Raw genomic sequence first — 19,290 nt, forward strand, 5'->3', positions numbered from 1 at the left:
GAAAACGAAGATCTATTATACTTTAGATAGGATTGAAGACCTTACAATTACAACGAATTTTGGATATCAACTTCTTTTATTCTTTTCTGACCTGTTTATATTACTCGAGCGATATTTTCTTTTCATGCAAATTAGTGGTATCATACGAATCCTGCTTAATTTCTATATCTAGATTGAATGAAACTTTTCTATCATGTGTCTTTGATTAACCATACTCTTTCCTTGAAGTCAGCATGAATATGAAGCGGCTTGTCACTCTAATATCGGTGCTGGTATGTCGCTGAATGCAGTCAGTATATTTTAAGAAGGTCACAAGCCTATGGGTTTTAGTTTTGATATACAGCTGTTCAGTCAAACCTGTCTATAGCGGCCAACGAAGGGAGACAAAAAGGTGACCATTATAGACAGGTGGCCGCTGTAGACAGGTTCTTTAACATGCTTTTTATCTCGGAGGAAATTGATGTATTGACCGTACACGACAGGAGGCCGCTTCAGACAGGTGATCGCTAAGACAGGTTTGACTGTAGGACACTGACGAATAGAGAACACAAATACAGCATGCAATGAGCGCAACTGAGCGCAGGTGATGACGGATCGTCTGTTTATTATTCAATGTCACCTAGCTGGAGCGGCTCCATGACAAGATTCTGGCGGACTTGGTGCCCCAAGGGTTCGCCGTCCATCACGCCGGTATCTCGAGGCCGGGCCGCAACTTCGTAGAGAAGTACTTCGCTGCTGGACTGATCCGAGTCTTGTGCTGCACCACCACTCTGGCCTGGGGTGTGAACCTCCCTGCCCATGCCGTCATTATCAAGGTACACGGAACTCGAAAGCTCGGCATGAAGAATAATTCGTGGATGGTAACGCGTTATTGTATGTAAGCCTGACTAATGAATGGCATACGAGGGAAAGTAGCCTGTACATGATCCATTTGAATTTCTATATTTTAAAAAAAGATGATCCTGGCGAAGTAAAAAATTATCGCCCCATTTCGTTGCCTCCCGTTTTAGCTAAAATTCTTGAAAAATTAGTTTATGATCGTTTATATAAATTTCTTATTGATAACAATCTTCTTAACAGTCTTCTTGATCCGAATCAATTTGGTTTTAGGAAGGGCTACTCAACTGAGTACGCTTTAATATGATCACGTGATGAGATAATACTTTGTCTAACAAAGAACATATAATTGGATTATTTTTTATTTAAGCACAGCTTTTGATACAATTGATCATCAAATTTTGATTTACAATTTATCAAAATTAGGTATAAGAGTTATAGTTCTTTCATGGCTTAAAAGTTATCTTTTTAATCGTAACCTTAAAAGTTATCCTTTTAATCGTAAGCAATTTGTTTTGTTTCAGTCTAAAACTTCTTCTTATTCCGATATTAACTGTGGCGTGCCCCAAGTTTCAATCCTCGGACCTATCTTTTTTAAATATATATATATATATATATATATATATATATATATATATATATATATAAATGGTATTATTAATTCATCACATCTTCTTCATATGATATTATTTGCAGACGACACAAATATATTTTATTCAAACAAATGTATAAATACTCGTATTAATACTCTGAATACCGAATTGTCCAAGATATCTCTGTGTTTCAAGTGCAATGTCATGGAACGTTGATAAAACCTGTTTTATGCACTTTAAGAGTCCTCAATCCCGTACCAATCACAAAATAGATATTTTATGGACAGTGTACTTGTTAGTGAAAAGAAATCCACCAAGTTCTTAGGTGTTATTCTGGATTCAACTTTGACTTGGAATGAACATATTCATAAAATGATATAACTCTGTACTTTGATTTCGAAAGCGGTTGGTATACTTTGTAGGTTGAAACCAATATTGACAAAGAACGTTCTTCTAATCTTGTACAATGCTTTTGTTCTGCCATATGTCAATTATTGTAATATCGTATGGGGCAATTGTAATAAATCCAAAATTGATTTGATATTTCATTTGCAGAAAAAAAGGCGTCCGAATCTGTACACATTCACCTTATTTAGCCTATACCGATCCTCTATTTAAACGACTGAAAATATGAAAAATAAATGATTTTCATATTTATCAATCCGCCATTTTGTATTCAAATACATCAAGAATTTACTACCGTTCTTCCATGATACTTTCATCTGAAATAGGAGAGTACACTCCTATGCCACTCGTCATTGCAGTGACATTCATCTAAATAACCCGAAGCTACTTGTCGCTCATAGATCTATCCGAGACCATGGACCGGATATATGGAATTCTCTTCCCGAACAAATTAAAGCATGCACATCTCGTTTTTCTTTTAAAGCAAACATGAAGAAGTACATTTTATGAAGTTACTGAAATTAGATGATATCTGACCTTTGTAACAAAACAAAAAAAAACACCAACAAAACTAAATAGATTAATTTTCAATGCTTTGATACTATCCCCCCCCCCAGTCTCCTTACATCAAAACTATTCAATAAACATATCAAGTTTTCCTATCTTAAAAAGGCACCTAGTATCGCGCGCCTGCTGGGCTCTTCCACTTGCACCAGCGCTCACCTCAATCACCTCATTATCTGTATATAGTGTCTATACAATTTTTGTTGTTGCCATGTAATGCCAGAATGTCACTGTCTTTTTTTTCTTGCTTTTTCTTTTCTTTTCGATAAATATACAAGATGTATGTTTTGCCCATTTTTTTCTTCTCTTTCAAGGATGTCGTATTTTCAAGCTATATGCTTATTTGACGACAGTCTTCTGCATTTACACTCCTAATACATGTGCCATAATTCATTCTGATCATTTGATTCACTTTATCCCGAGTGGTTCCCAATTGACGTATTCTATTATTTTCTTTAATCTGTACACGTGTTATATCTCAGTTTTATATTCGGATGTACTCACTGTATGTTCTATTGTCTTGTAAACAAAGATAAATGACTGTATTTCATTTGTAATATATATTCGATGCAGAAAATTCCTAATAAATTCATTTGAATTTGAAAATTTGAAGAAAAAAAATTGAAGGGTTTGAGATGTAATTTATAGACTCCTCAAAACTGCATTCAGAACCCGAGTTTAGAACTTTCCGTATATTCCGACAATAAATGTCAATTCAAAGCACTTTCAAAGAAACACATACATTCGATTTTCATTTTCCATGATAGAGTAGTCAATTTGGCAATAAACATTGTGCATGTATTACCAGGATTATTTTTTAATATTCCATAACATTCAAAATTATTTTAAAAAATAAGACAGTGAGCTTGTGAGTAACTATCTACCGAATCTGCTGACCCACAGGACTTTGTGCGTCTTCCCCTTATTCCCATCACAGTTGCCTTTTTATGATATGATATATATCTTTCCCAAATGAAATAGTCAAACATTTACTTAGACTAAAATTTCATAGATTATTTAAAGTCACTGGATATTTTCCCTGTGATCATGTTTTTACTTTCAGGGCACGAAGTTTTACAACCCGGACACATCCCGCTTTGAAGACGTCGGTATTTTGGACGTGCTTCAGATCTTCGGCAGAGCTGGTCGGCCTCAGTTTGATACTTTCGGAGAAGGGTACATCATCACATCTCACTCTAAGCTGCCGCATTACCTCAAGCTCCTCATGACCCAAAATCCGATCGAGAGCCAGTTTAAGGAGAAACTGGCAGATAATCTCAATGCCGAGGTAAGACCCCGAGGTGAATTTATCACCAATTGTATACAATACCTTCAAAATCAAATACGGATAGTTTAAAGAACAATGAAGACTCAAGGCCAACCCCTGTAATGTATCTATTCAGCTGCAATCAAACCTGTCTGTAGCGGCCGGCCACCCAAGGGGGACGGAAAAAAGTAGCCGTTATAGACAGGTGGCTGTTATAGACAGATGGCCGTTACAGACAGGTTCTTAAACATGCTTTTTATCTCGGAGGAAATTGTTTTTAGTGGCCATATACGGTAGGCGGCAGCCACCCGCATTAACAGGTGGTCGCTAAGACAGATTTGACTGTATCGCGAAGCGACACTATTTCCATGGACAACTTTGATGATGGACGAAGTTACAAAATATAGTGCTATAGTACAATGAACATTAACAGTTACCACTAATTCACAATGGGCGCACAAAATCAAGACTATGGCGGCTATGACAGAAATATCTGTAAGGCTTTGGTGTTTTTAGTTGCCGTTTTTTTCTTGATTTCACTTCCCTCTGTATCACTTGCTTACTAGTAATCAATCCTTCTCCCCCCCCCCCCCAAAAAAAAAAAAAAGAATTGACCTTCCTTAATATATTGCATAGATGCAATGTCAAAATCACATTTTTTATACAGAGCACTTTTATACGATTATGTTTGTGCATTATAACTAGCAGCGTTGTGCTTCAGTAAAAATGTAACTCTTTAACAACATTCAAGAAAAGATATTAAAGAACTAACATCCGTTGCCGTGGCGAGATTTCGTGTTAGCTGTGACATTTGTTATTGTTTCCCGTGCTACAGATTGTGCTTGGTACAGTCAGCAACACGGAGGAGGCTCTGCGCTGGCTGAGATACACTTACCTCTACATTCGAATGAGACTCAACCCGAAGGCGTACGGTCTTAGACAAGCTGAAGTCATGGTAAACCATATGGGTTATAGTTTTATCATCAAAATTTGCAGATTGCAGCATAGGTAGTCGCCATTCTCACTCCATTAACTTAACTGAATTCACGTCTTCAAATAGGCCATGTTCGCCTGTTTAAGTACTAAAATGATAACGCCTTTAATCAAGATGTAGTGTTTTCTGTATACTGTCATTTAGAAATAGTGCCACCTCGCACTTGGCAAATACATTCTCTTTTGTTGTTTTTCCCATATTGTAATCGTAATTATTCTTATCGCTATTACATCTTTCATGATACTATACCGTTTCGCCAAAATTCCATGCAAAATAGCAGGAGAGAGTGTGGGGTACAGACACAGACCGAAAACCCTTCTCCGGGTAGGTTTCCACAAAGGGGGTGTGTCCACAGATGCGACTACAATATACCCCGCCCACCGGCCGGCGCCACCTGTTGTTCTAGATTGTGCATCACATCTAGGGAGGCTGTCGTGTTGGTAAACTTAGGGTGGGATTTCACGGAGCACGCGAACGATTTGCGAAGGACGCGAATGGCAAAATCCAGCATTCGTATTTTAGTCTGCAAAAGTTCGCCAAACGGTCGTGAGCGTTCGGAAGCGTCGTCAGTTGTTCGCGAATGTCGTTTTTACTTCGGCGAGAATTTCAAAAAAGTTTGAAACTTTTTGCGAACCTTTTCCGCACACTTGGTCGTGATTTGCTCGTGAATAGTTCTCGAAATTGTCTTGAAAGCTTCGTCATATGCGCAAGACCTTCGCAAGACACGCGCGATGTTCGCAAAATGTTCGTGAAACCCCAAACAGACTCCGAAACTTTGGAGAATGTCTCGCGTATGTTACGCGAAATCTGCGAAGTTTTTCCGATCATTTTACGACGTAATCGCAAACGGTTCGCGTACCTTTTGAGACATTCTCGCGAACGTTTAGCGCACGTTTGGGTGATGTATGACTTATACGTTTTCTGCAGATAAAAATTGTAGAATACATCTAAACATCAAAGAATTATTAACAACTATAGTAACAAAAGAAATTAAAGACTAGCAAAGATAAAGAAATGTTTGATATACAAAAAAAATCGCAGAATACACTTAGAATTTATCTTAACTATGTAAAATTTCATTTGAACTATAGAGATTTTGTGTCGGAGGAACTGAAAAAAAAATCAAATGCTCCTTACTATAGTGGAGATATAGGTATTAAGAAAAAGAATGTAGGCAAGCACACGATAGAGAAATGAGAGAAAAGGAAAGGAGAAATAGAGGAAAGAAAAAAATTCAACTCAAGACAGCTTCCACCTCTCCTTGGGTACATTTTCTCCCATGATTATTGAAAATTTTTCGTTGTTCGCATTTCCGTCGCGTGTTCTTCGTGTACGTAACATGCTGTACTTTAGCAATGATACACACGACATTCGCACATACGTCGTGGAAACTTCGCACAAATTGCGCAAGAATAGTTTTCGGCTTCATTGTCGGAAAACATTCGGAGAAAAACTTTTCCGAATGTTGGATTTTGTCATTCGCGTCCTTCGCAAATCGTTCGCGTGCTCCGTGAAATCCCACCCATAGCGTGGTTACAATCACTCATCTCACCTGCATAAAGATCATTATGTGAAAAAACTATTGCCCGTGATCGGCGCGTTGGCGGCGTGTCAATCATTCTCTGCAATATTGAGCATGCGTGTTGAGTATATCAACGGAATGTTACCGCCGTTGCGTTTTCATTGAAGGGATGTCGGGATAATGTTGCGTTACGCTACCATTGCTGGGTAGGATAGAATTTGGCATAGAGACCCTGTTTACAGTGCGAGGCTCGGCCACGGCTCGGCCGTTGCCGAGCCCGCCTTCATTTCAGTGTAAACGCGCAAAGGGCCAAATGCGGGGCCAAAATTGGCCGCGCATTTGGCCACGCTCTGGAGGTGCTGGTCTCGGCCGAGCCTCGCACTGTAAACGGGGTCCTAGTTACCGCGACATCATCCGAGCAACATTTTGCGGGGACCGTTTTAACAGACAGGGTTAAAACAAAAAATACTACCCGGACGCTACCTGCATGCAGTTGTCGCCCAACTCTAGTTTGAAGGGCTCTGTTTAAACGGGGCTTGAGTTTTGTATGGATGATTTCCTCTTATAAGCGAGATAAATGATTTGAAAAAAAATAATGAGATGAGTAAATAAACTCCAGCATACCTGACTGAATAACAATTAACCACCAAGTGTATTAATCTTTGAAAACGGCGCGGAGCTTGAAGGCGCTTGATATTACTTAGAGCTGCTTCTTTCCCTTGCGTTATTTACAGGATGATCGAAACTTCGAGAACGTTCTCAAAAAACTGGTGACCACATCTGCGCGCCTGCTCCAGAGGGCTAAGATGGTAAAGACTGACGTGAGTTCCAGATCCTTCGAGTACACTGAGATCGGACGTATCGCGAGCCACCTGTATGTCACGTGGCAGACCATCCAACACTTCAACGAAAAGATCCCCATTTGTCGAGACGAGGAGGAGATATTCCCCATGATAAGTGGGGCGCATGAGTTTAAACAAGTCAAGGTAGGACTTCGGTGGTCTTTTAACACCCGGCATTTTTTTCTTTTTTTTTCTTCCTCGTCTTGCTTCGATGTCAAATAAAGTCAAAACACGATAATTTCATTGAAAGTGAAACTGCTTTACGATAATGGTGAAACTATAAATACTTGACCACATCACGCCTGAAATTCACGTTAAAAGAAGTGAGAAAACAAACATTTCCCATTTCGTTTCCTTTGAATATCTATATTGTATAGATACATGTTCTTTTCCTGTGTATTGGGTAAAGAATGTTTTTTTGAAAAAAATGTTTCGTCAATAATTGTTCCTTTGTTAGAAATTTGGTCTTGGAGAGGTTTATTCTATTAGAATTGAAATACTTGTCCACAAGCAGATTGTTATTATTTTATTTTTTTTGGCATGAAAAACAACCACAAGGACATGAAAAACTAATGAACGAATATGCATCAACTACGAATTGCCTTTATGAGACAGGTTCGCAAGGAGGAGAAAGACGAACTGGAAACCTTGGATGAACGATACTGTGAAGTATACGTGAGTTACGCCAAGCCAATCGAGTCGGGAACTGCAAAGGTCAACATCCTTTTGCAGGCGTACATCTCGCGCGTTAAACCGAAAGCTTTTTCATTGGTCTCCGATATGAACAACATAGCACAGGTAAGAAAACTTATAAATAGCAGCCATTTATATCAAAGTTTATGCAGGTGCATATCTTGAAGGAATAATTTTGTTCTCCATTTCATATTATCTTCTCCATTAATTTGCTCTCTTGATGAGATTACATAATAGGAAGCAAACTTAGCATTACAGGCCAGTGTTGGTGTAGCCGTAAAAACAAAACAGCAAAGTCGGAGTTAATCTTACATAACGAATTCGAGAACATATAAAGCGTGCTTTGCCGGCGTTATGAGAATCAGTAGCTGCTCTTTAACAGACTTTTGTTCAAAAAGTGTCACCTACCTACCTGAAGACTTGGCACGTGATGTGCTTTTCTGTTCTGTAGAATGCAGCTCGCCTCATGCGGGCGCTCTTTGAAATGGCCCTGGATGCAGAACGCCCTCACATGGCTGATCAGGTTCTGAAGTATGCAAAGGCCGTGGATCAGCGAATATGGCCCAAGGAGAACCCGCTCAGCCAATTTCATTCCTGGGAGTGCCACCACGTTATAGCCTCTGCTCCGCACATTACCGCAGAAGACCTGAAGAAGATGGACCCATTTGCAATAGGTACATGGCATGCCTTTAGAATGTCGACAATAATTATCATCAGTATTATTTCATAATCACAGCGCAAGTTCAGCGCAGAACAACAGCCTGATGTAGGTTCATGGAATGGATGTAAAAAGAAATGGATATGATGCTTAAAAAATTATTGATAAGATACATTCGGTCAACTCACAGATGTGCTACATTGGTCTTTCTTTCAATTTGTCTTTTATCCTGATCTCTATTCATGCTATTAACTTTGATGAGTGTGTCACAGATTGATTTGGAGGTTTGTTTCTTTGTTTCTTTGATCATTTTTTTCAAGGGTTGATTTGGATCTATTTGAATTGCTTGCCAAGAAATTGATTAAAGACGTATCCAGGAAAACCTTCACCACTGCCTTCCAGGGAATATTTCTTTTCCTTTGACTTGTAATTATGCACATTATAGGAATATTTCTTTTCCTTTGACTTTGTAATTATGCACAGCGTGCTTTATCTCAGGTTGTCATGAATGAAAAAAAAAATGAATAACAAATTGTCACAGAATTTAAAATCTCACGTTTGGTGAGCGAAGGACACTTTTCGCTGTTTTTTTTTTTCTCCCTCTATTGCCTGACATATAAGACACAATAAGTGATCAATTCTAGCGTGGGAGTGCTTTAAAAGTACATGTACCTGCTCTTTATGATTTAGTACCAAACGTGATTTTAAAATCGTACAAAAACTAAGGGAACGTTAATGCTCAATTCACTACACAGGTAAGCCCTCAATTATAAACTGATCATTAAATCCGGGACATTATCACTCTCCTTCATGCACGAACATATTCTTTAAGACACACGAACTCCTACGAACACTTCCAAACATTTTTTTTTCTGACAAGACACTGAAGATAGAGATTAAAAAATGATTATTTGATTTTCCTTGTAGTTTGTCAGTTTATCGTGTCCATGTATCTCTTTAGGTGACATTGTGTACAACAACAATAAGAAGATAAGTAAGGATGAAAAACGCAGATGTGGTCTTCGGGTTCAGGACATAGCGCGCCAACTACCTTTCGTTAGCCTAGATGTCTCCCTCCAGCCGCTGGATCACTACACGCTGCGGATTTGTGTGAAGGTGACTCCAGATTTCATTTGGAAGGACTGGAATCACGTCTGTGGTTCGGAACACTGGTGGATTTGGGTGGAAGATAGCAGTATGGATGTACTCCACCACTACGAATACTTCAGTATCACAAAGAGACAGGTATGAAAGTATATTAGGTGTCCAACACATAGACACTGTACATTGAAACCGTCACTCCTCAATTTATAGCATTGCGCATAAAGAATGAACTTTCTAATGAGACTACGCGCAGTGGTTTTGCATTCTTCACTGGGGATTTGTTGATGTTCAAATATTACTTTAAAAAACCCACACCTGATAATAAACAGGATCAACAGCAAAACAATGATACCGTACACAATAAATGCACGTTGGAAAAGCATTACGTGCAATTAACACGTATTGTCAATAGAGGGTAGGGGTGTTGGTTTCAAAATTACGGCTCAACTGAGTGCGTCAAAATAACAACCCACGCATTCGAAGCAGTTATCTTGAGCGTGTGCCGCAAATCACATTTTTAATGCGCGCTTGTGAATTCAGAGTATTTTCTTTACGTGTGAGTAAAATTTCAGGCAAATTGTGAGATATTTTAAGCAGTGGTGGATTCAGAGGGGGCGTACCGGGCGCGCACCCCTCTTTATATTTTGTTAAAACAAAAGAAATACAAAGAAAACAAATGGAGGGGGGGGGGCGTGCACTTTCTTTAATTTTGTAAAGGCGCCTCCCCTTTATTGAATTCCTGGATAGAAAAAACATTGGTAGGCCTACAGGGTGTCGATGTGTTGGACACCCAACTATACATTGTGCTTGGAGCAATTCATGACTTCAGTTTGAATCGTCTTCATTTTCACATTTCCACTCTCAAATTACTTTCTGAGGCCTGTTGCATGAAAATTTTTACCCGAGAAAAACTCAGGTTGATTCTTCACAGAGTTTTTGTCCTGTGTTAAAGTCAATGGCAGCATCATACGAACCTGAATTTTCAGTTCTTACCAGAGTTTTATCCAGGTTAAACTTTTGATGAAACAAGTCCCTAATCTTTCTGCCTGTATTCTTAGGCCTATTCCTCTTCTGGTACTCCGACCATTCAGTAACTGAATGAATTCAAAGTACAGAGAGAACAAAATACAGAGCAGAAAACTCAAGATTCACTCTTGAAAAAGAAAAGAAGATCTTAACATTTATCCTGACATTGCCCTAGGTTCCAAAACATTTCTCTCAAATCTTCAAAGGTTGAAGCAAAGGAGCCGCAAGATTTGTTCTTCATTGTTCGTCTCCCATGTGATCGAGATGTTGTGTACACCGTGCGGGCGATATCCGAGGACTGGCTGGGAGTGGAAGCTGAGGTTTCAGTGCGTCTGGATGACTTTCTGTTGCCTTCCACAAATGAATTCTACTCGGGTAGAGTGACGTTCTGCAATAACTGAATGTAGATTAACCTTTGGAGTTTACCTAAACTCCGAAATAATCATCTAGTCGGAATGAAAAGCCCTTCGCAGGGACTTAGCAATCATTTTGTCTTAAACCTATAATTCAAATATGACTAATTCCCCTGTACAGTCAAACCTGTCTCCCAATGGAGCAAAAAAAAAAAATGAAAAAAAAAAATGTGGCCGTCATAGACAGTTGGCCGCTAGAGACAGGTTCTTTAACATGCTTTTCATTTCGGAGGGAATTGTTTTCAGTGGTCGTATATAGGCAGGTGGCCGCTTTAGACGGGTAGTCGCTGAGACAGGTTTGACTGTATTTGGTAAATTTCGCGATCAAACACCACGCAAAAATACAGTTAACACGTTAAAGAAAGATCAAGAAATACAAAAGCGAGGATTCTATTTGACCGGAAAACGGTACTAATAATTGGAAGGAGATGGGAGGCAACTTTACAACTGAACACATATGTGGTCACTTCAATTCATATAACAGAAAAAGACAAAATAAACACAAACACAAACCAGCACTCTTCTGAAAGAGCGGGGGGGGGGGGGGGGGGGGGAGGAGTAGGCCCTACATGTACAAGAATTTATTTTCCGGCAAGTTACAAGAATGACGGTACATGTCCATCTGTTCGTAAAGTAGAAGTCAAAGTTTTAAAAATCTGACGTAAAAGTATTATTTTAGAGATTTTTATATATTTGTAATTCGATTATTCATGTTGTCATTAATATTGACATTCAAATATCAATGTTCAAATATTACTTTTTAGACATATCATCCGCAGAACCTACTAGAAATGCCGTTACTGAACTCTTGGACTCTGAGTTCCAGAAGCTATTTGACTTTCGTTACTTCAACGCCATTCAGGTAAACTCATTTTTTGTTAATCGTCTACGCTTTAAACATGGCAACAAATTACGACTTGCAATACAGCGCCACTTCAATGGCAAGAAAGAGGAATGAATTCAAAATCACAATGGTCATTATACTGTAACACTAATATATATTGCTACCACAGCTACCTTTAGGCCTAGTGTTTTCATTGTGTTTCTTTGCAATCAGGTGGCCTCTTCAGTTCAACCTAACACACTTTGCTTTGCTTGATGTTCTTAACGGTCCATTATTATCATTATTATTTTATACAAGTGGGTCAAGCGAGATAAAGTTGGTAACTCAGTGAAATGTTTTGTCTATTAATAATCTTCCTCTCGGATGGATTTGAACCTATATTTTTTTATTGTTTTGTTTAAGATTTGACAGCGCTCAACACATTACTTTACAACATTGCATTAATAATGTAAATTGTTGTGAAAGGGACCACTTGTTCCCCCCCCCCCTCCCCCCCCCCCCCCCCACAAAAAAAACCCCAAACCAACTAACAATTAGTTTGCGTTGCTCCATAGCAAAGTGTCTTCGATCAAGTCTACGCGAACAGCGACGGTAACGTGCTGCTTGGCGCCCCGAGTTACTCCGGCAAAATCGTGGCGGCCGAACTCGCCATGCTCGCACTGTTCAAAACAGAACCATGGTCCAAGGTAGGATGTGCTATGCCTCTAATGTTACTACTCCAAACTGAGTAAAATACGTACTCATCCAATAACGTCGAACCATAGACACGTTCAGTCTGTCTGCTTAATAGCATAGTTACATAAATGCTCATCCCATTTATTTTCATTTTGTAAAGTACCTCTCAGTCTCAGACAACGAAGGTATTTTCTCGTGCCACTTCCGGGTTTCATAAGCAGACACAATCGGTAGTGACAAGAATGGTTTCTTTAAAAAAACACGCCCCTTCCATTGTTTTCTGTGTATTTCTTTTATTCAAAAAAAAAAGGAAAGAAAGAAAGGGAAGCACACGGCCCGGTGCACCCCGGATTCGCCACTGCTATGCCAATAGCACTATCTTTGACATAATAGATTTAGAACAGCTCTATAAAAACTTCTTTAGTGTGCTGTTGTATTATACCAAGTGTATTTCTCATTCAGAGTGGTCATGTATAGTGTCTTTGTTTACCATGTCATTAACAATCAGGTAGCGTACATCGCTCCTCTACGAGCGTTGGCTGTCAGACGGTTCACCGACTGGAAGTCAAGATTTGGGGAGAAACTCGGCAAAAAGTAAGTCCTGTCACAGAGCACTGCCCTATCTCCTATCATCCGAAACTATTGATGCTATTATAACCCGATCTTCAGGATCGTTTTTCGCCTGTCGTCCCTCGTCCCTAAACTTTCCACATTGTCAGCATCTTCTTTGAAAACCCTCCCCCCAGATTAAAAAAAAAAAAAATTACGTCATCATCATAGTCGTCCTCATTGTCATCCTCTGTATTTCAGTCGTTGGGACTTTGTACAATCTAGACAAAGGCTAAAAAAGATTTAAAAATTCTAGGTACTGTTGCGGGGTTGTTTGTTCGTTTGTTTATTTGTTGTTTTTTGTTTGGCATTTCTCAACCAATCCACAATTGTCATAATTATAATTATGAGTATTAAATTACATGAAATGTAGGTAAATGATATTTCTGTTATCTTTTTATACTATTTAGTGACAATTTTACACTATTTAGAGTTTCCACTGTTCTATTGCCCAATATATGGTTGGCAATTTTAGGGTTAAGGTATCACCGTCTTCCTTTTAGCACATTATGCTCGCTCTGGAGACATCGGGTATATCATTGTTTCATCGATTTTCTTCACAGAGTACGTATTTTGAACGGGGACTGTATCTCAGACGAAAGGTCAATCCAATCTGCTGATGTCATAGTGACGACAGCGGCGAATTGGGAAGCAGTAAGCCGCACGTGGGAGACTGTCAGGGATGTGTCACTCCTAATCCTCGATGGCCTTCAGTTCCTCGGTATGACGCTTCATCTTTAGTATGTCACCATATCTGACTTTTTTTTTTGTCTCAGCTTAATATTTACTTGTTGAAGCGAACTTTGGATACTTATTTAGGAGTTCGTATATCAATTTTATTTATTTGTTTATTTATCTACTTATAAAATCATGTGTCTATTTATCTTGTTTCAGTAGGGTAGTTTTGTCTGTTGATAAAAACATTATTATTCTTATAGGTCCTACAGATACATCACAATATAGACACATGAAAAAAAGAAATAAATGATATAATACGTAATACAGTTACTGCAAACTTTATACATGTACAACAAGGCCACATTGTTCTTCATTTTTACCATTACAATTCACTGAGAAGTGATAATTCATTGGCATCTTAGAAAAATATTAGAAATTTTCAAAATACAATGCAATACATTTGTGGTTTCATGCGGCAGGTGATGAGTGCGGTCCTATGATGGAAACCATCGTTGCACGAGCCAAGCGAATGTCCCATCATACGGGGCGTGTCGTGCGTATGGTTGGTCTGTCGACGACAATGGCTAACGCCAAAGACGTTGCCCGATGGTTAGAAGTGGACGACGTAAGTGTGTGCTGCCGATTATGACGAGGATGCGAACATAATGTAGTAATCTAAAAATAGAAGTATTTGTTGTAATAGGAATTACATTGATACTGTTATTGAGATTGGTAACGAATGAAGTTATACTTTCCGTCGTCAAGGTTGATATTATTTTCATCATAACCCCGTTCCGCATATGCCGTGGAACCTGCTTGCATTTTACTCACTCAAAGGTGTCATTCAAACTTTCTCTAATTTGGCTATGATAAATCGCATTGACTGTCATTCATTTCAAAAAGTGAAGTAAAAGGTTTGACTCAACCAAACTTGATTCTTCTCAAACAGTAGTACTAGTTGTCAAGCTCCCTCCGTAGACTTGGAAAAACTTTTTCATATCTGTCAAAGCACTATTTCCTATTCGAGAAAGTACTCCTGTACCTCTCAGGAGTTGTGGTGGCACAAATGTTATCTTGATTTGTCACATTACGCATAGATTTGTAGGGATAACCCTTACCAAAAAAAAAGTTGAATGGAATGCCATTGAAATTACCATTCATTTACCCTTCAGTATCTACCATTTGAAATATTCTGGTTTTGAGTGGTATACCATTCAGTCTACCATTCATTTACCTTTCAGAATTTAACCCTTCATTTGCCATTCACCCTTCAAACTTTTTTTAAAATAATTGGAACGTCTAATTTGCATACCATTGATCATTCACGAAATACCATTCAGTACACCATTCAGTCTGCCATTCACTTACCCTTCATTTACCATTCAGATTACCACTGAAACTAATTTAAATAATTGGAACATGTAATTTGCATATCATTCATTTACCCTTCATATACCATTCAGAACTATCACTGAAACTAATTCAAATAATTGGAACATCTAATTTCCATACCATTGACCATTTACAAAATACCACTCAGTATACCATTCATTTACCCTCACTTACCATTCAGATATGATATTTATGTATTTCATGAATAGATAAATGGTTATGGGAGATATTAATGTCCCACAGTAATTATAGACTGAATTGCACAAAGAATGCCAACCTAAAAGAGAACAATGATTCCAAAACGGGTATTCATATCAAATGGATATATAGTTTGCATATAAAAAACATTAGGGAAAAATAAAAACAACCACAAGAACAAAACAAATCACTAAAATCTAGAGCTCTGTCTTTAACACTTGTCATCTTCATCCATTCTAATACTAATCCAATAAATACTAATAGAGAACCAGTGGTATAAAGAACCTACAAAATAGCAGCATGACTCTATGGTTTGACCCGCCTCCCCCCCCAAAAAAAAAAAGTTTTAGATAACCAAATCATAACTTGGACTTTTATCTTTCTAAATGAATTTCAATTTTAAACTATGGTGACATGTTAAAATATTTATGAGTAAACCTTGCAAATAGATGAATTAAATCTATCAGGTCGATTTCTCTTCTAAAATTCTAGCATGATAAACATTCAACTGCTATACTGAAACACCTTTCACCATGATCATATTGACAGTTATTGCTGACCACTGAAAACTGACCATTAAAATACCTTTCACCATGGACATTTACCATTGACCCCTAGAACCTGCCATTAGAATATCTTTCACCATTGGCAGTTATCACTGACCACTGGAACCTACCAGTCAAATGATTTTCACCACTGACAGTTATCACTGACCAACCATTCAAATACATTTCACCATTGAGAGTGCAGGTTACCACTGATCACTGGAAACCTCCTGCTGAAATACCTGTCACCATTAGAGTTACCAGTAACCACTGCAAAGTGCGTTGAAACTCCCTTCACCACTTCATGATACATGGACGCATGTCTTCACTTTGCAATACTTGAAGCAAATCAATTTAGATCTTAAAACTTAGAGCATGGTCTTCAATGGTGAAGGGTATTTGATTGGTCGGCTTCCAGTGGTCAGTTGTAATTAACAATGGCGAAGGGTATTTGAATGGTAGGTTTCCAGTGGTCAGTGGTAACTGTCAATAGTGAAGGGTATTTGAATGGTAGGTTTCTAGCAGTCATAGGTAAACTGTAATCCGAAGGGTATTTCAGTGGTCAGAGGTAAACTGTAAATGGTGAAGGTCTTTGAATGGTAGGTTTCCAGTCGTCAGTGGTAACTCTATGGTGAAGGGTCTTTGGATGATAGACTTCTAGTTGTCAGTGGTAATTCATGGATGAAGGGTATTTGTGGTAGTTGTCCAGTGGTCAGTGGTAACTCAATGGTAAAGGGTATTTGAATGGTAGGTTTCCAGTGGTCAGTGGCAATTGTCAATGGTTGTTGTGGTCAGTGGCAATTGTCAAAGTATGTTGTTAAAATACGGTTGAAGGAAAGTCAATCTGACAGCATCAGTGAAAAAAAAATGAAGTTTCTAACCATTATCACGCGCTTATGAGTAAGGCAATAGATAACGGGAGGCAAAATTCCATAGGTAATGAAATGATCATAGTAACAAATACCACTGGCAATGCACTGAAAAGCTACCATTGAAATCCCCTTCATAATTGAAAGTTACTACTGACCACTCGAAAACTGCAAATGTACCATCCAAATAACAATCACCATTGACTGTCACCACTAAGTGCTGATGGAAACCTTACAATTGAAGTACCCTTCACCATTGACAATTGCCACTGACCACTGGAAACCTACCATTCAAATACCCTTTACCATTGAGTTACCACTGACCACTGGACAACTACCACAAATACCCTTCATCCATGAATTACCACTGACAACTAGAAGTCTATCATCCAAAGACCCTTCACCATAGAGTTACCACTGACGACTGGAAACCTACCATTCAAAGACCTTCACCATTTACAGTTTACCTCTGACCACTGAAATACCCTTCGGATTACAGTTTACCTATGACTGCTAGAAACCTACCATTCAAATACCCTTCACCATTGACAGTTACCACTGACCACTGGAAACCTACCATTCAAATACCCTTCACCATTGTTAATTACAACTGACCACTGGAAGCCTACCAATCAAATTCCTTTCACCATGGACAGAATTACAACTGACCATTGGAAACCTACCATTCAAATACCTAAGCTTCACCACTGACAGTTACGAAGACCGCTGGAAACCTATCATTCAAATACCCTTCACCATTGACAGTTGACAAGACCACTGGAAACCTACCATTCAAATACCCTTCACCATTTGGCAGTTACCAGTGACCACTGGAAACTTACCGTTCAAATACCCTTTACCATTAACAGTTACCACTAGCCACTGAAACCAACCATTCAAATACCTTCATAATTGACTGTTACCACTGATCACTGGAAACCTACCATTGAAATACCCTTCACCATTGACAGTTATCAAGACCGCTGGAAACCTACCATTCAAACACCTTTCACCATTGACATTAACCAAGACCGCTGGAAACCTACCATATTCAAAATGTTTTCACCATGGACAGTTACAACCGACCGCTGTAAACCTACCATTCAAATACCCTTCACCATTGACAGTTACCAAGACCGCTGGAAACCTACATGTACCATTCAAATATACCCTTCACCATTTGGCAGTTATAACTGACCACGGGAAACCTACCATTCAAATACCCTTCACCAATGACAGTTATCAGTGACCACTGCATGGAAACCTACCATTCAAATATCCTTCACCATTGGCAGTTACCACTGTCCACTGGAAACCTACCATTCAAATACACTTCAACATTGACAGTTACCTTTCATTACCGTACAATTACCCTTCACCATTGGCAGTTACCTTTCATTACCATTCAATTACCATTGACGATTTTTCTAAGGGTATGCAATAAATGAGGTGCTTAACAACTAATAATTGTTCATATCATTAGCAGTAATTTTGTGTACCAATATTACTATAATATCATTTCATTTCAATTTATTTTTCATATTTTCTCACATATATCACAATAAAGTATATAAATACGAAAATTATACAAAACATAATTCAGATGAGACTTCATCAGAATGTACAGAAGTTTGATTTGGTATAAACATGAGGTCTGTATGCATGCGAATTACACTGTGGTCATAATGCGAAAAAAAATATGATGGGGCCTGCGTAAAAGCATTAGCTTGTACAGCCGCAGGTCCCGTGAGTAATCAGATTAGGGGAAGTTTAAAGTACGGATGTTTTTTAAGACCAACTATATCTGGGGAAACCGATTAAAACAAACATAACAAAAAAATCCAATTAAATATATATCACTAAATAAAAATACAGAAAAACAGAAAGCTGAAAGGTCACATGTTGCAGCAGTGAACAACAACTGCAGAGATTCAAGGGGTGTGTTGCAGAGTATAGAAAATGGCGTAACTGTATGTCATAAATACATAAGTAGAAGGTGGGATAATGAGATTTGTCGTGAATGTAAACAATACCGAAAGCTCAGGAGTAACATTCCAGCATGGGTCCTAATACCAAGCATTCCGTGTGACCATAGTAACCGACAGCTGTCACGCGCGAGAGTTTCGATAACCGAGTGGAACAATAGGTGCATGAACAGCGCAATAGGCAGACTGTTCAAAAATAGTGTTCATGGTTAGGATCCCGCCGGACTAAGGTGGGATAGACAAGGGGTAACATGTAAAGAGCAACAAGAACTATACACTATGCATGCCGTACAATGTAGCTGCTAAGAAGATATTGCTTCAGTTTTCGTTTGAATGAGGTTACAGTGGTACAACTTACAAGTTCCATAGGGAGTTCGTTCCAATATTTGGGCCCAGCGAACATAATGGTTTTTTTCGCGAAAATTGTTCGGGTACGTGGAAGGTGATATGCGTAACGTTGACGAGTTGGATAATCATGAACTGTATAATTTCTTGTAAACATTTGGGAAAATACGTCTGGTAATTGGCCAGTTGAAAATTGAAACATAAACAGGCCGACGTTGTAATAAAATAACTC

The 19,290-nt window shown here is 38.6% G+C and overlaps 1 protein-coding gene across 1 annotated transcript in view; it reads left to right on the forward strand.

The window, feature by feature from the left end:
- Positions 1–19,290, forward strand: part of LOC139724644 (activating signal cointegrator 1 complex subunit 3-like) — a 45,415-nt gene that overhangs the window by 7,066 nt on the left and 19,059 nt on the right. The window contains exons 6-18 of the mRNA XM_071635778.1: positions 624–815; positions 3,463–3,687; positions 4,502–4,621; positions 6,917–7,168; positions 7,640–7,822; positions 8,169–8,391; positions 9,337–9,620; positions 10,712–10,880; positions 11,683–11,780; positions 12,317–12,448; positions 12,946–13,031; positions 13,610–13,767; positions 14,204–14,349. Of these exons, the coding sequence (XP_071491879.1) occupies positions 624–815; positions 3,463–3,687; positions 4,502–4,621; positions 6,917–7,168; positions 7,640–7,822; positions 8,169–8,391; positions 9,337–9,620; positions 10,712–10,880; positions 11,683–11,780; positions 12,317–12,448; positions 12,946–13,031; positions 13,610–13,767; positions 14,204–14,349 (2,268 nt within the window). The remainder of the gene's footprint in view (positions 1–623; positions 816–3,462; positions 3,688–4,501; positions 4,622–6,916; positions 7,169–7,639; positions 7,823–8,168; positions 8,392–9,336; positions 9,621–10,711; positions 10,881–11,682; positions 11,781–12,316; positions 12,449–12,945; positions 13,032–13,609; positions 13,768–14,203; positions 14,350–19,290) is intronic.

The sequence above is a fragment of the Diadema antillarum genome, unplaced genomic scaffold (genome assembly GCF_040938485.1).
Source record: "Diadema antillarum isolate AM-2024a unplaced genomic scaffold, OU_Dant_1.0 scf00000015, whole genome shotgun sequence".
Lineage (NCBI taxonomy): Eukaryota > Metazoa > Echinodermata > Echinoidea > Diadematoida > Diadematidae > Diadema > Diadema antillarum.